The sequence below is a fragment of the Nicotiana tabacum genome, chromosome 5 (genome assembly GCF_000715075.1).
Source record: "Nicotiana tabacum cultivar K326 chromosome 5, ASM71507v2, whole genome shotgun sequence".
In the NCBI taxonomy this organism is placed as follows: Eukaryota; Viridiplantae; Streptophyta; class Magnoliopsida; order Solanales; family Solanaceae; genus Nicotiana; species Nicotiana tabacum.
Window position 1 is genome coordinate 39,183,458 of NC_134084.1, and position 26,088 is coordinate 39,209,545.

A 26,088-nucleotide genomic window follows, 5' to 3' on the forward strand; every position below is an offset into this window, starting at 1 on the left:
AATTTGTAATAACCTGAAATTTATATAAATAAAAAGATAAAACACTTCATAATCTATATTATCTCCATAAAACCAAAATATTTTAACCCAATCACATAAGTTTTACATCAATACTTACTCCATAAAACCAAAATATTTTAACCCAATCACATAAGTTTTACATCAACACTTCAAGAGTTAGTTCAAATGTTGATAACAAAAGATTCCTAGAACATGGACAACAATTCAAAATTTTTAAGTAAGGTCTAGATCTTCACAATCTCCATCTTCCCTTTCTTCAATTGCTCCACCTACAAAAGAGGATAAATAAATCCATTATCCTTCAAGAGTTGGTTTATCATTATAAGAATGGGTATGGTCCATAAACAATGCATAAAGCACAAAGTTTTCAAATGTACTAGAATGTCGATCTCTAAGTCTTCAGTTCTTTTCGCTAGGATGAAACAATCTTATATCCAGTAAAAATCTTAAAGCACGAAATTTTTCAAAAACAAGTCAGAGATGACAACAAGTAATTGGTTGTCTTTAAATCCATGTAAGAATGCAAAAGACTTTGTACTCCCAAAGCCTCCAGAAGTAGTAGCTAACCAGGTAAGAGATGAATCACAACAATGTTATACCCAATGGGCACTTCAAGAAGCATTGGCAAAACTATGTAAGGACTTGGTTCAACTAGCCAGCTAGGAAAACAAGGAGACGTGTTGCTAGATAGCAGAAGGCTGTGAAGATCTTCCATAGGCCAACTGCGGGATCACTTCGACCTATTTTTCATGGACAAACACTGAAATGCAACATGAAAGTCCGGGCTGGGAGGGAATTTTCTCTTGAAGAACTGAAAGCAGCTGGTATTCCCAAGAAACTAGCACCAACCATTGGCATTGTTGTTGATCATCGCCGCAGGATTAGCTAAGCTTACAAAGCTAAGCTTGTCATCTTCCCAAGGCGTGCTAAGAAAGTCAAGGCTGGTGATTCTAGTGCATAGGAACTTGCTACTGCCACCCAGGTCCAGGGTTTATACATGCCTATTACTAGGGAGCAACTAACTATTGACCTTATCAAGGTCACAGATGATATGAAATCATTCAATGCCTATGGCAAGTTGCGTATCGAGCGTACAAATGTGTGACACATCGGAGCCAAGTTGAAGAGGGCAGCTGAAGCAGAAAAGGAAGATCATGCAAATCTTTTGATGGTGTTTATGTTATAGCATAAGTTCTACTGCTCTCTTGAAAAAAAATGCAAAAGAAACTTTAATAGAATTCCAAACTGGGAATTCACAACTTAAAAAACCAGCCACTGATACCTAATAATATTATCTTCATCTTTCCTAATTCATTAGTTTACCACATTGCCGAAAGCTTATATAATACTTCTCTTATTCACTTCCTTCCAGACACAGTAACAGTGTTTCACCAGATGACTTTCTTCAGCTTAACAAACTGTTCAGTTAGTTATTTTCATTTTTCATTTTCATATCAAACATTGAAACTAGTTAAACACAATATAAGCAACAAAAAAAGGCAAATTTTGCATCCTTTTGAAGAATACCCTTATAAATCTTTCTTGGGACCAATGTAACAAAGGGAAAACAAGAGAAGAGTTAACAGAAGCTCAACTATAGCTAGTTGACAGAAGCCTTCAATCTAGAGAGTCTACTATGAGGATTTAGAAAGAAAATAAAAAAAGCAAATGGTAAGCAATTGAAACAAATGGTCACTAATGAAGTATCGAGTTGAGCCCAACTAGTTTGTAACTGAAACGTAGTTGACTGATTAATTGATTTACGTTCCAAAGATGCAAAAACCAGCCAGCCACACAATGGATGTTGCTTTTGCCAATCAATAGATGGCTTTGTACAGAAAACCAAGATAAAGAGGAAGCAACATGTGTGAGGAAGCAACATGTGTTGATATTATAAGCCAATTATTCTCTTTATAAAAGGTTATAGCTAATCCGAATATGTTTAAGTGAAACTTTAAAAAACAAGCAGAAGGAGGAGAAAAAGAAAGCAAGAAAGAAACAAAGATAGAGGTACTGACCTTGATTATTACTCCCAGTAGATAGGCGATTGATTAATTGCATAGCAGCTTGTTGTGCAGAGGAAGCTTCTCCAGGTGAACGAGCATTGAAACCTAGCATGCTGGGATCAACCCGTAAATCTGGATTCATATGCTTAAGTTGTGAAATGATGTTAACTGCAACTTGTAGTTCCATGACATCTTTTTGTGCATTGAACTTTTCTTGTAATCTTTGCTGCATCCTTTCTTCCATTTCCTCTAATTTTTGCTGCATCACCTCATCAGTAGAACTTAAAGAGGGTCCAAAATCTCCCAATTTTCTTTTTAAGGATGTCTTGGTAACCCCACGTCCATACAATCTTAGGCGACCTGGATGCTCAGGTCCCATTACTGATGCAAATGCATCAACTGATTGACTATCATCTTCACTTTCTTGTGTTGATTGTAGTCTTTCCATTTCAGCCTACAAGACCAAATTGAGTCATTATTAAATCATAAAGTATATGACACTGAGTCAATAACTAATAACAGACAAATGATAACAACAAACTTTAAATTAATAACTCTTACAATTTTATTAAGAGTATCCGCATACGAGGCCTTGTATACTCGATCAACTTTTCTTTTTCTCGTAGCCACAAAGATGTCCTTGCTTGATAGAGGCTCAGAAGTTTCTTTCTTTTTTTCCTGATTATATAAAAAGTGGTATAAAAATATCTTGGACTAAAGTTAATAAGTTCATATTTAAAAGAATAATAATAAGAAAAAAAATATCAAACCTCGCATATTCGAGCAAAACTTCTTTTTCCATCAGCGTGTGGATATTTCAACTTTTTGCGATTCTCGGTATTGGTTTGGGACATTTTCTGCAAATCGGCCAATAAATACAAAGTTGTCAAGTTCAGTTGTCCCAACAGATTCAAATCAAACTTAAATTTTGCACTATGTCATGTAACCTAAGTGCATTTGATGTATAAAAATAATAAAGTGATTTCTAATTAAACATAAACCAGACATTCTCAGCAAATCATGGGACAGTACTTAGTTTTACCTTGTAGGCATCAGAGTTCCAATAATTAAGAAGATTCCTTCAATTGAGATTCAGGAACATCAACCTGCCTTTTCTCCATTCGAAGCTCGTCATTCTCATAGGGTTTATAATGGTCATCAAATAGTTGATTCTTATACTTTCTCCAAGCATTCTGAATCGAATCAAAAAACCCACCTTTTTGCAGCATCAGGAATATCATATTTTCCCTACAAATTTAATTTGGTACAGTTAGGTTAGTGTAAAAATATGAAATATCTACACAGAATATTGCGAACTTCAAACCTTGATATATATCCACATATCTTCTTTTGTTTGAAGTTTTCTCCAATTAAATACATTATGAGGACAAAAGGCCGCATTCCTTGCCAATGTGCCGAGGAAGCTACCCAACTCTGCTACAACATCACCAGTAGGACCTATGGGTTGATTGTTCTCGTTTAGCACAATTAGCTTGCGCTCTTTCCTACCATGAACACTTGGCATCAAAGTTTTTCCTCTTTTTCTTTTTTCGTCAGAAGGACCTGCATTAATATTAAGTAAGAATAATAACCATATATCACATCCATATTGTTTGCTAATTTAACGAAATAAAATTTATATGTTCTTACCTTGTTCCTCGGATTGTTCATTTGTTTCATGATTGGAAGAATTCTCAAATTGTTCACGTACCATTTGTGAAGTACGAGTGGTGGAATCCAGTGGCAGTTGGTGCAATTGTTCACGTACTGCTTGTGATTCAAGAGAGGTAGAGTTCAGTGACTTTTGTTGCACATGTTCATGTACATTTTGTGTTGGAGGAGAAGTGGAAGGCTGAGGCAGTTGCAACAATTGTTCTTGCACTTGAGATCCTAATTGCGGAAGTTGTTTTTCAATAAAATTCAGATGATGCTTGTCATTTGTCCTTGTAGATTGAACAATTCTTTTTGTTTTCAATGATGAAACTTTTTGGTTCAGCAAATATGCAAGTGATCCAGCTGCAATGCAATTTTTAGCTTTTTTGTTTTTACTTGAGTGCCCTTCCTGATTCATGACTATTCAAATTTCTGTCAAATTCAGAAAATTAAATAAAAAATAAGTTATCAAAGCATTAACAACAAGACCACTAATATGCTTGAAGAAGGAAAGGTGACATGCACAAGCATGAGAATGAAACCATGGACTTGCTTAAGCTTAAATATTTCATGCACAAAGGCTACAACAAGAATCAGATGGAGGCTACAGGAAATGGAAGCAAAAAGCAGCAGAAATATGCAGGCACAGACTCATGGGCAGCACTTTTTTTGCTTTACAATTCTGGACACGAGGACTGCAATCTGGGTTGAAGATGCAATGCAATATGATGCTATGTTACCTCAGGAAGTATTGCATCCACAAAATACAGCAGGAGCAGAAAAAGAAATATGCAAAAAGGACAGTACAAGTATAGGCATCGCACAGTACTTGACAGTACAAATACTCTCTACAGGTATATTTAATGAAAGCGTGCACTACTGAGAGGAAATTCTAGACAACTGGACAAAGCAAATGACAATACAAGTTCAGAAAATACAGCCTCAATGTGCTATACGCTTGACAATAGCTATCACTATGCAAAGAGGCTATTTGTACAAACACGAGGCAGCATCACAGGGGAGTACCTCACTCACCTTTGATAATAGGGTCTATGTATTTATCAGAATGTTTAGAGAAGACAATAGCAACACCGGATGTTACAAGGCTACTGAGCCAGTTTGTGAAGAAGTAAACTGTCCGTGATGGTGATTCGAGTCCAAGGGTACTTCCTGCGCAAGTTTATGAAATTTGGGAATGGTAGAGTTGTCTTTGAGTTGTTTGGATCATAATTGGCTCTTTTTTATGCTTCATATGGAAAAATAAGCTGAAACACTTAGTTCGTACCTGCCAATATTCACTGATTGTGTCGACACCAATGATGCCAAGGTCTAAATCTCCTAATACCAACTTCTGAACAATGTCTTTTGGCCGTTGAAACCAAATCTGGACCAGATTAGATATCTGTAACCCACAAAGAAAAAGAAGGAGTGTAATTAAAGTAGACCATGTGTTCTCCTAAATAATAAGCTCTAGATTCCAAAGAGATAATCCAAAAAAAATGCTTAAATTAGACATTTCCATGCAACTTCGGCTAATTATTCACTTAAATACAACATTGTGATGAAAAGCATGTTTCACCACTCCTATCTCCTAGGCTTAGAAATATTAACAGACCTGCATTATGCAGAGGGAGTTTAAGCACATGTTCTGTTGGTTTCACAATAGAGCTAAGAGCAGGCACACATCTCACTAAGACATGGTCACCTTGATAGTTAAACTAACAACTCACAACATATTAACACACAAATATGCAAATAGGTCCAATTAGTACATGAGTTAGTATATGGTCCATTATAACACATTGGCTTAGCTTAATAGATAAAATTATTTGAACAAGGACAAATCATTAAGGTAAGTTCTTTACAGGATCACTTACACTAACCATTTCCTTTATCACAAAAGATTAGGAACTACTAGAAGGGAACAAAGGGATGTAAAGATAAACTTATTCAAGCTACTGTCATGAAATGCCTTATGGGTATATAAATTATTAAAATTATATAAACAAGAGTAATTATAAAATATTGATAAAAAATATTATTACTCACTCTAAACAGAATATATTTAAAAGAATATAAGAAGTTTCTTCTTTAATCATCTGATTCCATCTAGTCCCAATCAGTATCATCAAACTTATTCTCCTCTTCCGATGTTTCTATAATTGTATCATGTGAATGTTGTGCATTAGATGGAATATCAACAACATCAACGAGTACATCAATTCTTGAGCATCCAAACTCAACATCAACTAATCCACGTAAGGAACCAACGTCATCATTAGGCTCCCTCCAAAATGCGTCATTAATATTGGGGCAATTCTCTTACTCTAAATCATATAAATCAACAGGGACTTTATTCCTTGCATAATAAACATCTTTCTCAGCAGGATCCTCCACATAAAAAACTTGATAAACTTGTGATGCTAATACAAAAGGGTCATTTGTACTACATAATTTCTTAAAGTACACACGGGTTAACCCATATTCATCTATTTCATTACGAAACCAGTCGCATCTAAATAGTACAACACTAAAATAACCCCAATAATTAATCTCAATGATATCCTGAATAGCTCTATAATAGATAACCTCACCATCGATGGGATTTTGGTCCCTAGAGCTAGCAAAGCTATCGGTTGTTGCCGATAAAGTCACTCCATTGTTTTGAGTCTTGCATCGGGAATCCCGTTCTATGGTATGAAATCGGTATCCATTAATGAAATATGCAGTATATCTTTTGGCGATCGCATTAGGCCATTTAGCTAACCATCTTACATAATTGGGCACTTCAATATTTTTAACTTTCTCAGCAAACCAATTGTTGAATTCCCGACTATGATTTCTTGCCCTTTCCCATGCATTTGATCTACTGCGATTACCAATTAAATTCTTATGTTCCCTGCAATCATGAATATTTTAAGAACAATTATATCATTAAAAAATGAAGTATAGAATAAGTGTTATAATTTATCTTACTCGATAAACTTTTCCACTTGTTCATCTCCAGTATTGAATAGAGCATATCGATGTGCTTCATAACATAACTGTGGATCCATGAGAAAAGTATTTTTCTTCTTACTTCCAATTGGATGGCCTATAACAGGGAATATAGATGACAAATGTTGAGGGCACTCATCATCTACAATTGGGTATCTACTGAATCTTGTCTTCACGCTGTTATGTAGGTATCTTGAACAAAAAATCAAACACTCTTCTGCCAAAAACCCCTCTGCTATCGATGCTTCTAGACAAGATCGATTACGAACAAATGCCTTGTATTTACAAAGGTTCCTCTCAATGGGATACATCCAATGAAGATGAGCTGGACTCCCAAGCTTAATTTCATTCACCAAATGAATAGGCAAATGTGGCATTATATCGAAAAATGTTAGATGAAAAATCTTTTCAAGCTCACAATTTATTTCAACAATTTCAGAGTTCATTTTTTCAAGATCTCTTCGCCTTATGACCTTACTACATATGGCTCTAAAAAAATTACCCAACCTAATCAAGGCCAATGAAACACTCTTGGGCAATGCTTTTCTAACAGTAACCTGGAGCAAGTAATGCATTATAAAATGAGCATCATGACTCTTGTACCCTGATATTTTCATCTCCTTCACTTGCACGCGTTCTGTAATATTTGAAGCACAACCTTTTGGTAACTTGGAATTTTTTATGACGGTACAAAATAAACTTTTCTGTTTTGGTTCCATGTAGAAACAAGCTTTAGCCAAACTCACTGATCCATCATCATCTTCTCTTGGTTGTAACTCCTCTCGTATCCCCATTTCTTTTAAGTCATAGCGAGCATTTACATGATCCTTTGACTTTTTTTCTATTTCCAATAAAGTCCCAAGCAAACTGTCACATATATTTTTCTCGATGTGCATCACATCAAGATTGTGCCTCAATTTGTTATGCGCCCAATATGGCAATTCAAAAAAATAGATCTTTTTTTCCACGGACCCTTGTTATCCCGAGGTCTTTTCTTTTTGCCCTTTCCAAAAATATTGTTGAATTCAAGCAGCTCTTGAAACACTTCTACACCCGACAAAGGAGTAGGTGCAGGTCTATGTTCCTCCTTACCATCAAATGACTTCTTATCTTTCCGCAAAGGATGATCATGCGGCAAAAATCTTCGATAGCCCATGTAACACATCTTATGACTATGTTTGAGATATAGAGAGCATGTGTCATAATTACAAGTGGGGCATTCCAACCTCCCCTTGGTGCTCCATCCTGAAAGCATAGCTAATGCTGGAAAATTATTAATTATCCACAGCAAGGCTGCACGCATTTGAAATGTTTGCTTTGTCTTAGCATCATATGTTTCTATCCCAGTTTCCCATAGTTCCTTCAATTCTGCAATAAGTGGTTGTAAGTACACATCTATATCATTTCCTGGAGATGAAGGACCTGGAATGATCATTGACAACATGATATATTCTGGCTTCATGCAAATCCATGGTGATAAATTATAGTTCATTAACATGACAAGCCACGTGCTATGAGAAATGCTCATGGTTCGAAATGGGTTGAAACCATCACTTGAAAGACCCAACCTAACATTGCGTGGATCTTTGGAAAAGTCAGGATGTAGAGAATCAAAATCCTTCCAAGCTTCTCCATCAGCGGGATGCCTCAAATTCCCATCATTAGGTCGTTCATTAACATGCCATCACATTGCAATAGCTGTTTCAGGACACATGAATATCCTCTGAAGCCTAGGCTTCAAGGGAAAGTACCTTAAAACCTTTGCAGGAACTTTAGAACTTGTATTAGTCAAGGCATGATTAGAACTTTTCCATCTAGAAGACCCACAAATAGAGCAATTATCGGCCTTTGCATTGTCATTCCAAAATAGCATGCAATCATTAGGGCATGCATGTATTTTTTCATAATGAAGACCCAAATCTTTTATCATATTTTTAACCTTGTTGAAAGACTCTGGCAGCTTAGCAAGGGGAAATGCCTCTTTTAACAACTCTAACAAGTCTGAAAAGGCTACATTACTCAACCCATGCAAAGACTTAAACAAGTACAATCGGATGGTGAAACTCAGTTTACTGAAGTTTTTCACACCCTGGATATAATTCTTGTTTCCCTTCCTCTAATAATTTAAAAAATCTCTTAGCATCTTCAGATAGAGCCTCTCTCATCCCTTCTTCTTATACCGACTCACCTTCTATATTTCTGAATGTGTCATGAAGTAATCCATCAATATCATCATGCATGTTAGAACCTTCATCATTATTGCTTTGATGAGGTGTAATTCTAGAGGAAAATCCTTCACTATGGAAAACCCATTCGGTGTAACCATCAACAAAGTCATTAACAACCAAGTGATCCTCCACCACATTTCTATAATGCCAATTGTGATTAATGCACTTTTGGCAAGGACATAATATTTCATTTCCTTGTGAAGCTCGTTCAAATGCCTTATCAAGAAAATCATTTACTCCACGTATATACTCATCCGTCCATCTTAGGAGATGCATCCAACTTTTATCTACTTTATCCATGAAATTCCTATACGACAAAAGTAATCAACAAAATTAACTCAATAAACCAAGGTACATACTAATTTGACATTGACCAAAACTTAAAGGGGATGAAGTCAAAGAGTTACAAATAGTAAAGTAGTTTTTACATTGAGAAAGAATGATAAAACCATTAGAGAAGAGATTTGTAATCTAATAGTATCTTAAATATTGTACTAATCTTCAGTCTCAATCTGAGGCAGATATAGGGAACAAGTTAAGACTGTTAGTTGGATAATTGGATTCACTTTTTATGTTTGAAGTATCATGTAGATTCTCTTCTATGAGTTTCAATAATTTGGTTTAATGTAATATGTATAACCAAAAACCTTTATTATCTTCCGATACTTGTTCACCTTGGGCATTAAAAATGAATCTGTGGAGAAATCATCACATTCGAGAAACAAAATTTTTCTCACCATGAGTCATACATAATCACTCATGATGGTTGCATCTTAACTAATTTTACTCTTTAATTTCTATGCTGAGTTGCTAAAATTCTAAGATCTTAAAGACAATAGAAGAAACATACTAGATTAGTCTTTTGCTCTGTTTCAAATATTTTCTGTTCCTAGGTTCTTATGTTGCTCTATTAGAAACTCACCGGATTCAATGCTTTTAGGTTCTTTTCTATATCTTACTATTAAGGTCCCTGATCATATCTTTCCTAATCTTCCATTTAATTTACTCCTATAAACTTTACATTGTAGCCCTTTCTAAACTTGTAAATTAGATTCCAACTCTACTACCTTAATAAATCAATCTTTTCTAATCTTATATATTGTCTGTTTTAAATTATATTTCTTAATTTTAATCCTCATCCTCCTCCTCTCTTTGTTGTGGAACTCAAATTTAATATGAATAAAAACAGAGAAAGATAATCACCGATTTGTAACACATTCCGAGGAACTCAATAATTCCTCCAAATACACAACACCCAAATCTTCAAACACCACAACATTAGACTCATCTTTTCTTACTCTGTTTCTACACTTCATTTCACTTAAAGACTCTTTCACTAAAAAGGTATTTCTTAAAACAGTTCACCCAAATTGCCATCCACAAAAGGAAAAACATTTGCTTCCCGTCGACATACAGATATTTCCAAAATTATTTTTAACTTCTAATAAATGGCATATTCTTGTAATATGAAGGAAGTAGATATACGATAACAAGTTCGGAACATATTAATAAATGACATCAAAAATAGCTTCAAGGAAAACATGGGATGCTAAAGAATTTCAACGAGCAGAAAGTTGAAATAGAATACATTTAAATTACATCTTTTTTACACCAATATCATTTTTACATCATTAAATTACATCGATTTTAGGAAAACATCGTTTCTCCCATTTCCAATAACATTACCTAGTACTAAATAAAAGCTACTTCCAGCTCCAATTACATATACATATAGAAACGAATACCAATGTAACAGAGAAAAGGAGAAAGAAATAAAATTACATCAAACCAAACTAATCAAATATTAAGAAACAATACTGAAATCAAAAAGCACAAGAAATAAACCAATATTGAAAGAGTAATTCTAACAACACCTAGGTGAAGAAAAAGAATGAGATTAACATAACTTTCTGAATAATCAGAAGACATGCAACAACAATCTCCCTTTTTTAAGAACCTCTACAGTCAAGAATCGGCTTGTTTCACAAAAACCTAGATTTATTTGGACAGCATCTTCGAATCGACCATAAAATAGATTTTGGAATTTGGGGATTTTGATCTATCCTTGGGATGAATCTACAGGGAAAGTGAGGATTTTGAGATGAATCTGTTTCTGAATTTGGATTTTAGAAGTTAAAGAGAGGATTTTGAAGAATGGATTTAGAGATGATTTTGGAGATGGTCTCGTTCTAGCGTGCAGGTGAGTGTGTTGTGAAAAGGGAAAATAAAGATTATGGTTTTATGTTTTATATTATTAAAATTAATCAAAAAATAAAAAGTAAAAAAAAATGGGGTTCATTTGGCGGGTTTACCAAATTTTTGGGGGGAAAGTGAAGAGGGAATGAAAATCGTTCCCATAAAAATAAATAATTTCAGAACCGTTCCAATAGATCGGTCTATTGGAACGGTGCACAGACTGTTGCGGTAAAATACTCTATCGCAACGGTTCCAATACAACTGGAACGGTTGTATAGTTAAAGTGTGCTGATATCTCTCCAATCCTATTGTAACGGTTGTACCCGTTACTATATCCAGTCTATTGCAACGGTTTGTGAACCGTTGCTAAATAACCGTTGCCGTAGACCCATTTTCTACTAGTGAAGTCCTAAAACCAAATTCTAAGTCTGATAGACAAAAGTCAACCTAGGATTTGTCACACCTCCTTTTTCCGCGCCCGCGGGGCGCGTAGGGAGTTTTCTCCAATTGAAGGACAGTCGAAACGGGATTTATTTAATTATTTCAGAGTCGCCACCTGGGAATTTTAAAGCGTCCCAAGTCACCGGTTTTAATCCCTGAATCGAGGAGAATATGACTCTGTTTATTATTCTGCGAACCAGAAATCCTGAGTAAGGAATTCTGTTAATCCGGAAGAAGGTGTTAGGCATTTCCGAATTCCGTAGTTCTAGCACGGTCGCTCAACTGTTTTTATTATTGGCTTAATTATCTTGATTTTACTAAATACGTTTTTTATTGCATGATTTTACTACCGCTTTTACTTATTGTTTACAATTATATAAACGAATTACGCGTACGTATATTCGTATTATATACTTTCCATAATTACGGGGATCATGTCACGCATACGTGTACACAATATAATTGACCATATTATATCCTTTATTACAAATTCATATGTTCGTGATTTAAAATAGAATTAAGAACGTCACCACCCTTATATTTAAACAGTGAACTGCACATCCCGGGTTATATGAAATTATTTTACATCCTCGAAGAAATCCCTTTTATTAAAATGTTCACTCGAAGTTGCGCGAACGCATAATTCGAATTGCTTTTAGCAATATAATCAGGTTACGCGAACGTATCCCTAATTACGCCAAATATTCTTAATGGTATTATGGGTTTTCCACGAATTGTTTATTATATCTACACATTTTATATGAAAATCCTGAGAAATTCACATTTAAGGGATGCCTTTAAATTTTTTTTAAAAGAATTCACAACTTATTAAATGTTGCCCGTCGATTATAATTTCCGAGTATAAATCATATTTATCCAAACTATTCAAATTCAAAGAAAAGAATAAAAATATGATTAATACTATTTTTAGCAAATACAACATATATATATATATATATGCCAAAGAATGAATTGTATATGAAACTAAAAAATGATTTATGAAGGGAAGAAGTATTTTTGAACAATTTTTCATTATTTTTATTTAGTGCAAATTCTATTTCTAATTACCATTGATATAAAGTGTTGCAATTTGTGCTTGTACATCTCATCTTATTCTCATATACTTGCCTTTAATCCAATAGGCCTAATTATTTTGTTAATTCTGCTTATGGTTGAACGTAAGATATATATATATAATCTAACCGATTTGATTCTCAATTTATGTGAACCATTGTTAAACACTAACATTCGCATTGTAAAAATCCTAGGCCATTTGTTACTAAGAGAGAGAACAAATCTACATAATTGACTCAATAAGATGATATTGCATACAACATTATTCGTCAATTTTTTGACATTTGCAAACATAGCAAAAGATACTAATACAACTTTCGACTATTGATTATAATCATAATCACTATTACGCCATATATGGACAAAATGCAACCAACATCATCTAGCCTTAATCCACAACCAAAAATCGAAATACGCTAACCATGCATTTTCTTGATATTTTAGAATACTCTATACCTGACTAACAATGTCATAGGACTTAATTAATAGCCAACTTCATGCCATGTTCCCTATCTTAACAATTCAATCATAACTATACTTTAATGAAATTCTGGAATAGATAATATTATTACAACACTTATATGAATTTCAAAAGAGAATGATCAACTGATAATTATCATGTCAAGCATAATACTATATTAACCAACATGAAACAAAACTGAAATTTACAATAATGAACTTAGATAATGAAGAATAGAATTGCAATTCAAGCTTCATTGATTTGTCATGAAGAGTCTCTTTCCAACATAGAATTTAAAAGATATGTACCTGGAAATAAAGGAGTAAATTTCAGCAGTTGCAACAGTAATAAAAATCAGCAGAATAGCAGTATTTCCACAGACTTGAGCAATAATAAGACCCGAGGAACCCAGATGCACAGTAGCAGTGTTTTTAAGAAATTTCAGATTTTAACTGAACAATGGGATCAAATAAATCCGAACAGATACAATGAAAGACTAATATTTCAGATTTCAATTCTTTCCTGTTTTAGATTCCTATTTCTGATTTTTTTCTCTCTTTCCTCTTCTTACAAAATAATCTGATTTCCTTTCTTTTTCTTCCAAATCTGAATTTCAAAATCAGTTTCCTAAAAATCTGCCCCTCTCTTAAAAACTCTCTCTCAAACTCTTATCTTCAGTCTTAAAATCTGATCTCCTAAAAACTCTCTAAAAAAACTCTCTTCAAAGTCTGCCTTTCAAATCAGATTTTTTTTTTCTCTTCCCAATCTCTGTCCAGCTCCCTGTATTTATACAGGTCTGCCCCTTTCTTTTTTAAATGTTGCCTGGACCCTTTTCTCTTTTTTAAAAATCAGAAAGTTCCATTAAAAACTGCTTTTTAATACTTTAAATCCTATTAAGTGCTCTTTTCTTGATTTTCAGCAGCCCCATTATCCCTTGTTCCTCATTATTATCTTAAACTATAGCCACTAACATTACATTATAATACACTAGCACTAACACACTGTTTTTACTGTTTCATTCACAGAAATGCCCCTGACCTACTGTTTTCTACTGCCCATTAATACAAGATCAGAATCTATTTAGATTTAAAAAAATTTGTTCAAACCTAATTATCACCTAGTTTAAAACAGCTAATACCAATTCTCTTAAGTTCCTAACCTAGTGGTATCTATCCAACAATTGTGAAATTGAATTTACCTAACATCTCAACAACATTATACTGAATTTCAACAATAATTCAAACTGAACTTCAACTTTTGAACTAAGATCAAACAGACAGGAGCATTGTCAATATATTGACAATGCCCTGAAACTTAATGTTCAGGAAACAATATACATACAACAATTATTCTGACAGACTTATTGATTTACAAACAAGGGTGATTTAACTGACGAGTATTAACTTAAACTGATTATCTACAACAATTGTCAACAAACAGTCTATAGAAACAGATTATTTCAATCAGTATTATCACAAACGGGAATTCATAATGTAACTAATCGACGAATTTAATCGAGTCGATTACACACATTGTGAACAAACATAACCAACAGAAACAATTAATTTATTTGATCAGACATACGGGTATGAGACAAAAATGACAGAATTAAATCAAACAAAAATATGAAAAATTAACAGGTTATTAAAACAAATAAAAATACACGTAGAATACACAAAAGAAATAGAAAAATACCTCTGAACCTTCAAATTTATTCAGACTAGAACTCCACTTGGATTCGGACTTTTTTGAAACCAAACAGACCTTAGTCGAAGTATTTTCAACTGAAAATACTTTGACTAAGGTCGATTAAACCTCAATCCTTCATTTGAATTGAAAAAGATTCCAAGATTGGAAATTTAGGGTTTCAGATCTTGGATTTTAAATCCGAACATTTCCGGGTTGATTCGAAGGGAACCAAAGACGACACAAGGGTGAGGTAAGCCTAGGGGTGATTTGGTGTTAGTTTAGAACAGATCTAGGTGAGTTTATGTTTGGCTCGAATCTTCAAATGAAGATTCGAGAAGCTCTGAAGTGATTCGAGCCAAACAAACACCGGATCCATAACGAGGCATGCTAGGGGGTGCTATGGTGTTAACTAGGGGCTGTTTGGTTTAGATCTGAGTTTGGCTCGAATCTTCAAATGAAGATTCGAGAACCTTCAGGAAGATTCGAGCCAAGCGGCTAACATATTCGGATAGAGGGTGTTCAGGGGGTTCTGGGGTGTTAAGGTGGTGACCGGCGGCGTTGATGCCGCCGGGTTTCAGGCGGTGGGGAATAAGGGCGGCTAGGGTTAGGGGTTTGGTTCGGGGAAGACGATGAACATGAGAGGAGGGGGGTGTTTAGTTAGGGGGGCCGGGTAAGGATTTGGGGTTTATATAGGGGGAAGGTGGATTGATACTGACCATTAGATCAAGTAGAATGAAAGGCCAGAATCTATCCACTTAACCAAACGATGTCGTTTGGTTTAAGTTGGGAGGGGGGGGACGGGTTGAACCGGGTATTGGATCGGGTAAGGATTATGGGTTAGGTTCGTAGGATCTCAGCCGTTGTTTGGCTTTGATCCAACGGTCCTTGATAAAATGGGACCAAACGTCGTCGTTTGGTCTTTGCCTTGAATTGGACCAGACCTGGGTTGTCTGGATTGGGATGAGGGGGTTTATTTTGTTTGGGCCTGGATTTAGGTCCAGGTCCGATTTTTCTTTTACAACTTATTATTTTTTTTTCTAATTTTATTCTTAATTATAAAAAATCCTAATAAAAATTATAAAACAATTTTTAACCTTACACAAAATATTAATTACTTTATAACAACTATTTAACACATAGTCAAAACATTAATCACACAGTGACATATTTAAAAATAGAACGAATGCATATTTTTGTGATTTTATTTAAATTATCTTTTAAATGCATAATTAAATCCTATATGCATGCAACATGTATTTTATTTTATTTTTCATTTTATTATGACAATGTAAACATTTACGGACATAACACAAATTTTTTAATAAACACCACGCAAATTTAAAAAATTGCACACTAAAGAAACTTATTTTATTTTTTTTTGATTTATTTTGGAGTAGTTTTCGTGAGGCAAAAATCACGTGCTCACAGCTGCCCCTCTTTGCGCGGAAACTCGAAGAGTTTTTGTGCAAAGATAAAGTGAGCGGATACGAGAGATTTTTTGCCCGTTCAAATACTCTGTGGGAAGCATTTTTTGAAAGATTTGACCGAACCCCTGCTTCAAAGGTTTCCTACATATCCTTGGCTATAAAGGAATCAGGTCAATGTAGTTCGGGAAGTTTTGGGTAGCTGGGACTACCATGGGACTGTGATGTTACTGCTGCTTCGTGCTGTTTTAACTGCTTGCTGACCTCCTTATTACACCTTGCTTTAAAGTTAATACAAAAAGCTAAACTAGACTATGGTACATGAATTATAAAATCTTATCTAGATCATTCCCTTGCGTTTCTTGTTGTCTTGATATCTTGGTGACTCTTGGGCATTTGGCTTATTCCGTATTCCTTTTCATTGTGTCCCGTACTTTCTTTATCTGTTTGGGACTCTTGTTGTTTCCTGCTGGGGACTTTGTTGGACTCCTCTGCTTTATTGACTCTAAGTGTGCTCCTTTCTCATATGAGCGGGCTTTTGACGTCAACACTTCAATTGTATTCCCTTGTTCTCCAGGTGGGTGCCTGACTTCGGCTATTTTAATTGTATTCCCTTGTTCTCCAGGTGGGCGCCTGACTGCTTCTTTTCTTTCTTCATCCTCATTCTCCAGGTGGATGCCTGACTTCTTCAATTCTTATCCTCATTCTCCAGGTGGACGCCTGACTTCTTTATTTCTCATCCTCATTCTCCAGGTGGACGCCTGATTTCTTCAATTCTCATCCTCATTCTCCAGGTGGACGCCTGATTTCTTCAATTCTCATCCTCATTCTCCAGGTGGACGCCTGATTTCTTTAATTCTCATCCCCATTCTCCAGGTAGACGCCTGACTTCTTCAATTCTTATCCTCATTCTCCAGGTGGACGCCTGACTTCTTTAATTCTCATCCTCATTCTCCAGGTGGACGCCTGATTTCTTCAATTCTCATCCTCATTCTCCAGGTGGACGCCTGATTTCTTCTTCATCCTCATTCTCCAGGTGGACGCCTGATTTCTTCAATTCTTATCCTCATTCTCCAGGTGGACGCCTGATTTCTTTAATTCTCATCCTCATTCTCCAGGTGGATGCCTGACTTCTTCAATTCTTATCCTCATTCTCCAGGTGGACGCCTGACTTCTTTAATTCTCATCCTCATTCTCCAGGTGGACGCCTGATTTCTTCAATTCTCATCCTCATTCTCCAGGTGGACGCCTGATTTCTTTAATTCTCATCCTCATTCTCCAGGTGGACGCCTGACTTCTTCAATTCTTATCCTCATTCTCCAGGTGGACGCCTGACTTCTTTAATTCTTCATCCTCATTCTCCAGGTGGACGCCTGATTTTTCAATTCTTTGTCCTCATTCTCCAGGTGGACGCCTGATTTCTTCAATTCTCATCCTCATTCTCCAGGTGGATGCCTGATTTCTTCTTTTTCTTTATCCTCATTCTCCAGGTGGACCCCTGATTTCTTCTTTTCTTTGTCCTCATTGATGCCTGATTTCTTTAATTCCCATCCTCATTCTCCAGGTGGACGCCTGACTTCTTCAATTCTTATCCTCATTCTCCAGGTGGACGCCTGACTTCTTTAATTCTCATCCTCATTCTCCAGGTGGACGCCTGATTTCTTCAATTCTCATCCTCATTCTCCAGGTGGACGCCTGATTTCTTCAATTCTCATCCTCATTCTCCAGGTGGACGCCTGATTTCTTTAATTCTCATCCTCATTCTCCAGGTGGACGCCTGACTTCTTCAATTCTCATCCTCATTCTCCAGGTGGACGCTTGACTTCTTTAATTCTTATCCTCATTCTCCAGGTGGACGCCTGATTTCTTCAATTCTCATCCTTATTCTCCAGGTGGACGCCTGATTTCTTCAATTCTCATCCTCATTCTCCAGGTGGACGCCTGATTTCTTCTTCATCCTCATTCTCCAGGTGGACGCCTGATTTCCTCAATTCTCATCCTCATTCTCCAGGTGGACGCCTGATTTCTTTAATTCCCATCCTCATTCTCCAGGTGGACGCCTGACTTCATCAATTCTTATCCTCATTCTCCAGGTGGACGCCTGACTTCTTTATTTCTCATCCTCATTCTCCAGGTGGACGCCTGATTTCTTCAATTCTCATCCTCATTCTCCAAGTGGACGCCTGATTTCTTAAATTCTCATCCCCATTCTCCAGGTGGACGCCTGATTTCTTTAATTCTCATCCTCATTCTCCAGGTAGACGCCTGACTTCTTCAATTCTTATCCTCATTCTCCAGGTGGACGCCTGATTTCTTCAATTCTCATCCTCATTCTCCAGGTGGACACCTGATTTCTTCAATTCTCATCCTCATTCTCCAGGTGGACGCCTGACTTCTTTAATTCTCATCCTCATTCTCCAGGTGGACGCCTGACTTCTTCAATTCTTATCCTCATTCTCCAGGTGGACGCCTGACTTCTTTAATTCTCATCCTCATTCTCCAGGTGGACGCCTGATTTCTTCAATTCTCATCCTCATTCTCCAGGTGGACGCCTGATTTCTTCAATTCTCATCCTCATTCTCCAGGTGGACGCCTGATTTCTTCAATTCTCATCCTCATTCTCCAGGTGGACGCCTTATTTCTTCAATTTTCATCCTCATTCTCCAGGTGGACGCCTGATTTCTTTACTTCTCATCCTCATTCTCCAGGTGGACGCCTGACTTCTTCAATTCTTATCCTCATTCTTCTTCATCCTCATTCTCCAGGTGGACGCCTGATTTCCTCAATTCTCATCCTCATTCTCTAGGTGGACGCCTGATTTCTTCAATTCTTATCCTCATTCTCCAGGTGGACGCCTGACTTCTTTAATTCTCATCCTTATTCTCCAGGTGGACGCCTGATTTCTTCAATTCTCATCCTCATTCTCCAGGTGGACGCCTGATTTCTTCTTCATCCTCATTCTCCAGGTGGATGCCTGATTTCCTCAATTCTCATCCTCATTCTCCAGGTGGACGCCTGATTTCTTTAATTCTCATCCTCATTCTCCAGGTGGACGCCTGATTTCTTCAATTCTTATCCTCATTCTCCAGGTGGACGCCTGACTTCTTTAATTCTCATCCTCATTCTCCAGGTGGACGTCTGATTTCTTCAATTCTCATCCTCATTCACCAGGTGGACGCCTGATTTCTTCAATTCTCATCCTGATTCTCCAGGTGGACGCCTGATTTCTTTAATTCCTTTATCCTCTATCAAGTGTTTCCTGACACAAATGTTGTTTTTGCCCCTGTTTTAAATCAAAGAAAACTTTGTTAGTTTAAAGCAGGGTGGTTAACTGGGGTATTCTTGCCGATGGTGGGGCTTCTTCTTCGTCTTGTTTTATTGCCTTGGAATGGTTGAAAAAGACTGTTTTGTCCTTGTAATTGATCCTTGACTATAGGATTCCCCTCTGTATGTTTTCCTTCAAACCCTTTTAACCGTAATCATATGTCTCTCCTGACATTGCTGATCCACTTTTGATTTCACTTTTCTTCCTCCCATATCTTATTTTTTTTATCTCCCGCCTTTCATGGCCGTTTTTTGCATCATGTAATCCTGAATCTTGGTAGTATACCCTGACATTCCTTCTTATTTTTTTGGAATAAAACTTATCTCAAAGCTTTAGAAAAGTAAGATTATTAGTGACGAAACGCGCTGATTTCGACAATTATAGAATGAAAAGAAAAATCCAAATTTGGATGACTGTTGGAGAAGGAATAAAAACTTATCTGATGGGAGTTACTGGCTCCAATGATCAGGGTATGTATTTTGGATTAATCAACCCAGTCTTTTAATCAATCTCCTTTTAATTGTCTTATTTTTGTTTTCCCCAAAATTCTCGTAATCCAACTTCATTTTTCATTTTACAAACCTGTTGGACTTGCAATATCTCAAAGAGTTTTCACCGATAAACCTTCCTCATTAGTTCATTTCTTACTTCCTTTTCGCCTTACGGTGCCTGCGAAGGTTTTCACCAATAAAACTCTCTCATTTTACTTTCTCTCAACTTCTCATCTTATGGTGCCCGCGTGGGTTTTCACCTATAAGAATCTCTCATTTTACCTTATTTTCTTGTTCGTACCAGAGTGTTATGAACCATCTTCATTTGCTTGATTCAGCATTTTTCTGAGATTGATCAAAAGGTCTTTTTGGTATGTGGTTGGAAATGGAAAGGTATCAAAAGCTAAACAGTTTTGATATGGGTTTAAACTTACAACTCTTGGAATCTTTTCTTATTTCTGCCCCAGTTTCTTGATTGGGGTCTCTTGATGTTTTCTTTTCGTGCACATTATGTATATTGTGCACCCTATGACCGAGCCATGAGGCGCCTACGTATCCTTCTTTGAGGAATCAGGTCAAACGTAGTTCACTAAATAATAGTGATTTTTTTTTATTTCATATTTGATTTTCATTGATTCCAAGAGAGGGTAAGAAAGAAACAAATATGGCTCGAAGGGGAAGCAAATGGTATAGTGTTTGGATAGCAGAATAAATTGCCTTTGTCATTCCAATCTTTGAAATAATGCTAAATACAAACATAAAAAGAAATTATGCATAATATCTCTTTACCGCGTCAGAATTGATCGTCATGTTTATGCATTTGCCTTCAATGTCTGTTAAGCATAGTGCACCATTCAATAATACTCTGGTCACAATGAATGGTCCTTGCCAATTCGGGGCAAATTTGCCTTTTGCCTCAACCTGATGTGGAAGAATACGTTTAAGCACATGTTGACCCACTTCAAACTTCCGTGGACGCACTTTTTTGTTGTATGCTCTTGCTATTCTTCTTTGATATAATTGACCATGACATACTGCGGCTAATCATTTTTCATCAATCAAGTTTAACTGTTCCAGACGGGTTTTGACCCATTCATCATCATCAATCTTTGCTTCGGCGATGATCCGAAGGGAAGGAATCTCAACTTCTGCAGGAATTACTGCTTCAGTGCCATATACCAACAAATAAGGAGTTGCTCCTCCTGAAGTGCGAACAGTAGTGCGGTATCCCAATAATGCAAATGGTAATTTTTCATGCCATTGTCTTGAACCTTCTACCATTTTCCAAAGTATCTTCTTTATGTTTTTGTTGGCTGCCTCGACTGCTCCATTAGCCTTGGGTCGATATGGGGTAGAGTTTCGATGTGTAATCTTAAACTGTTGACATACTTCCTTCATTAAGTTGCTGTTAAGATTAGCACCGTTATCTGTGATGATCACCTTTTGGATTCCGAATCGACATATGATATTTGAGTGGACAAAATCGACCACAGCTTTCTTGGTCACCGATTTGAATGTCTTGGCCTCAACCCATTTTGTAAAATAATTAATGGCTACCAGAATGAACCTGTGCCCATTGGATGTTGCCGGCTCAATTGGTCCAATCACATCCATCCCCCAGGCAACGAAGGGCCATGGTGCCGACATTGTGTGTAACTCGGATGGTGGAGAATGAATCAAATCTCCGTGTATCTGGCTTTGATGACACTTGCGCACAAAACTGATACAATATCGCTCCATGGTAAGCCAATAGTAACCAGCTCGGAGGATTTTCTTTGCTAATACATATCCGCTCATGTGGGGTCCACAAACTCCAGAATGTATTTCAGACATGACAGCTGTAGCTTGTCTGGCATCTATGCATCTTAATAATCCAAGGTCTGGTGTTCTTTTATACAAAATTCCACCGCTCAAGAAGAATCCATTTGCCAATCGCCTAATGGTCCTCTTTTGATCTCCTGTGGCTTGTGCGGGATATATCCCCATCCTGATATACTCCTTGATGTCGTGGAACCATGGTTCACCATCAAATTCTTCTTCAACCATATTACAATAAGCGTGCTGATCGTGGACTCGAATATGTAGTGGATCCACATAAGCTTTGTCTGGATGGTGCAACATTGATGCCAAAGTAGCCAATGCATCGGCAACCTCATTATGAATCCTTGGAATATGCCGAAATTCCACTGATTGAAACCGCTGACAAAGATCATGTAGACATTGTCGGTATGGTATGAGCTTTAAGTCTCGGGTTTCCCATTCTCCTTGAATTTGATGTACTAAAAGATCCGAATCTCCCATGACTAAGATTTCTTGGATACCCATGTCTGCGGCTAGCCTTAAACCCATAATACAAGCTTCATATTCAGCCATATTATTGGTGCAATAAAATCGCAGTTGAGCCGTAACAGGATAGTGATGCCCTGTTTCAGAGATGATTACAGCTCCTATTCCGACTCCTTTCATGTTAGCGGCTCCATCAAAGAAAAGTTTCCAGCCAGGTTTTTCAATTCGCTCCACCTCGTCGATATGCATTATTTCTTCATCAGAAAAATAGGTTTTCAATGGCTCGTATTCCTCATCGACCGGGTTTTCGGCTAAATGATCGGCCAGTGCTTGGGCTTTCATTGCAGTCCGAGTCACATAGATGATGTCAAACTCTGTGAGCAAAATCTGCCACTTTGCAAGTCTTCCCGTTGGCATAGGCTTTTGAAAAATATATTTCAATGGATCCAAACGCGAAATGAGGTAAGTAGTGTAGGATGACAAATAGTGTTTCTACTTCTGAGCCACCCATGTTAGGGCACAACATGTCTTTTCCAGATGAGTATACTTGACCTCATAAGCTGTGAACTTCTTGCTAAGGTAGTAGATGTCATGTTCTTTTCTGCAGTGAGGTCATGTTGCCCCAATACACAACCAAATGAATTTTCCAAGACCGTCAAGTAAAGAATCAAAGGTCTTCCTGGCTCTGGCGGGACCAATACGGGTGGGTTCGACAAGTACCCTTTTATATTATTGAACACTTCTTGACACTCATCGGTCCATTTGACCGCAGCATCCTTTTTCAACAATTTGAAAATTGGCTCACAGGTTGTTGTGAGGTGAGCAATAAACCTGCTGATGTAATTTAACCTTCCCAGCAAACTCATTACTTCAGTTTTGTTCCTTGGAGGTGGCAATTCTTGGATGGCTTTGATTTTTGATGGGTCTAGCTCGATGCCTCGCCGACTGACTATGAATCCCAGCAACTTTCCAGATGGAACTCCAAATGCGCATTTGGCAGGGTTAAGCTTGAGGTTGTACCTGCAAAGTCTTAAGAAGAACTTCCTCAAATCCCCAACGTGGTCGGCCTGATGCTTTGATTTTATGATCACATCGTCCACGTATACCTCAATCTCCTTGTGTATCATATCATGAAACACTGTGGTCATTGCTCTCATGTAGGTGGCTCCGACATTCTTCAAACCAAATGGCATTACCCGGTAGCAATAAGTTCCCCATGTTGTGATGAATGCCGTCTTTTCTGCGTCTTCTTCATCCATTAGAATTTGATGATACCCAGCATAACAATCCACGAAAGATCCTATATCATGCTTGGCACAATTATCGATCAAAATATGGATATTGGGTAATGGGAAATTATCCTTCGGACTTGCTTTGTTGAGATTGCGGTAATCGACGCATACTCTAATTTTGCCGTCTTTCTTTGGTACAGGAACGATATTAGCTAACCAAACAGGATATCGAGTGACTCGAATGACCTTCACTTCCAACTGTTTGGTAATTTCTTCCTTAATTCTCATACTCATATCAGGCTTAAATTTTCTCAGTCTCTGCTTGACAGGAGGCACCGTTGGATCGGTGGGCAATTTGTGAACCACTAAATCAGTGCTCAGGCCCGGCATGTCGTCATATGACCTTGCAAAAACATCTTTGAATTCTATGAGTGCTTTAATTAACTCTTCTCGGATCTCTGGTTCGAGATGGACACTTATTTTAGTTTCCCGGATATTACTCGTGTCCCCTATATTGATGTCCTCGGTATCACTCAAGTTAGGTTTGATTTTTTCCTCAAAGTGAATTAACTCTTTACTAATCTCTTCAAAAACCTCATCATATTCTGATTCATAATCACAATATATTTCTTGAATTAATATTTCGGAACCAGATTGATTTTTAAGACTGGGCTGAGGATTCCTCATGCATGCCATATCACTAGAGCCAGCGTAAAAAGAACTGTACAGGAAAGAAGAAAAAGAAAAGAAAACTATCAGGAATGATAATAAAAAGGAAACTGCTTTTTATTGGATAATGAAAGATAACAAGGTTTTGCACACTTTAAACAAACTGTAAGATAAGCTTTGGGATTACAACCCTGAAGTAACCCAAACAAACTGAAAGAAAATCAAAATAAACTACCAAGACTCCTTTCGAATGGGGATAGGAGTGGCTTTCCAATTATTAAGCTTTGTTTCTGGCCCAACGAATTGAACTTCTGCGTTGCTACACCCTTCTCTGCTTTCCAACATATTCACATCATTAAACAAATTCTCGAATCTTTCAATTAATTCCTCCTCAAGATTGACCCGGGATTTAGGAATTGTTGTTATCGGGCGATTTTTAGCACCGGTCTTGACAAAAGACTTTGACAGATGTGGGACTGGTTTTGGAAGAACCCATGCCTTGTGTTTCAACTTTCTGGCCTTTATCACGCCATTGACAGTGGGTATGAACCCCAAACCGAATGTTCCCCAGTTCTCGGGGAGAGATACTGGTTGTATAATTCCTTGCAAAGATGAGCCCAGACCTTTGCCAGGTATAAAACCATTTTTTAACATTTCATAAGCTACCATGACTGAAGCAGAGGTTATCTTTGGATTCGGAAGGTACTTCCCTTCTGGAATTTTCTCTACCGACACTGTATCGGACACTTGGTATACCCATGGTCCCTGGTCATTTTCTATTCCCTCGACCGGTACAATGGTACTGCTGCGAGCATTTAAACTTTCTTCCCCATGCACAACTATTTCTTGATGATCCCATTCAAACTTGACAGCCTGATGTAGTGTTGACGGGATTGCTTTAGCAGCATGGATCCATGGTCGACCCAACAACAAGTTGTAAGAAACAGTTATGTCCAACACTTGAAATTCCATTGTGAATTCAACTGGACCTATTGTTAGTTCCAACACTATGTCGCCAAATGAATCTCTGCTTCCACCGTCAAACCCCCGTACGCAGATACTATTCTTCTGGATCCTCTCCTCTTTAATTTTTAATTTGCTTAAAGTGGAGAGAGGACAGATGTTTGCACTTGACCCGTTGTCAACCAATACCCAGGTTACTACGGAGTTTTCACATTTCACGATGAGGTAAAGAGCTTTGTTGTGCTCAGTACCTTCCATAGGCAATTCATCATCAGAAAATGTAATTCTGTTTGCCTCAAAGATTCTGTTGGCTATTCTTCCCAAATGATTTACAGAGATTTTTTCAGGAACGTGAGCTTCATTCAAGATTTTCATCAAAGCCAGACGGTGCTCCTCTGAATGGATCAGTAATGACAATAATGAAATTTGAGCGGGCGTCTTCTTCAATTGATCCACAACAGAATAGTCAAGGAGTTTCATTTTTCTTAAAAACTCCTCCGCTTCTTCTTCTGTCACAGCTCTCTTTATTGGCGTTGGATTATCTTTAGTTTTTCTTAACTCTTCGGGAGTAAAACATCTTCCCGAACGAGTCAAGCCTTGCACCTCACACACTTCTTCCTTGACTTCTTTTCCCTTGTACATTACAGTCACCCGTTCATAGTTCCATGGGATGGCTTTGTTGTTGATCACTGGCAGCTGGGTTACAAGTTTGATAATAACCCGATCTACACGGGCTCCCTCCACGGCTATAATGGGTTTACTGGCAACCCCTGCTACTATCACTTTCAACCTTTCTTGCTTTGTGGCAACCTTGCTTGAAGACCCATTCTCGTCTACCACAGATGGTTCGTCACCATTTCTACTCTCTTTAGGTACCGGCTTCTCCTCTGTTAACTTCTTATCTGGCTTAGCTTCATGAGACTTGATCATCAT

At 37.2% G+C, this 26,088-nt stretch overlaps 1 protein-coding gene and 1 pseudogene across 1 annotated transcript; one reads left to right on the plus strand and one right to left on the minus strand.

Annotated features, from left to right (window-relative positions):
• The first annotated feature begins 557 nt into the window (after nt 1-557).
• Nucleotides 558-1,207, plus strand: LOC107762153 (large ribosomal subunit protein eL13y-like; annotated as a pseudogene).
• A 4,582-nt stretch (nt 1,208-5,789) lies between these two features.
• On the minus strand, nt 5,790-26,088 carry LOC142180757 (uncharacterized). Its single transcript, XM_075252824.1, has 8 exons — nt 25,917-26,088; nt 10,154-10,241; nt 8,866-9,212; nt 8,429-8,687; nt 7,904-8,323; nt 6,657-7,544; nt 6,007-6,579; nt 5,790-5,904 (listed from the first exon to the last, which is right to left on the minus strand). Exons 1-8 carry the CDS (start codon nt 26,086-26,088, stop codon nt 5,790-5,792), a joined length of 2,862 nt encoding a protein of 953 aa, XP_075108925.1.

Coding starts and splice junctions, on each gene's coding strand:
- LOC142180757 (XM_075252824.1), bottom strand. CDS start 26,088: ATGATGATCAAGTCTCATGAAGCTAAGCCAGATAAGAAGTTAACAGAG. Junction 10,242..25,916: donor GATAGTAGCAGGGGTTGCCA/GTAAACCCATTA, acceptor ATACCTTTTTAG/TGAAAGAGTCTTTAAGTGAA. Junction 8,324..8,428: donor GTTCCTGCAAAGGTTTTAAG/GTACTTTCCCTT, acceptor TGGGAATTTGAG/GCATCCCGCTGATGGAGAAG.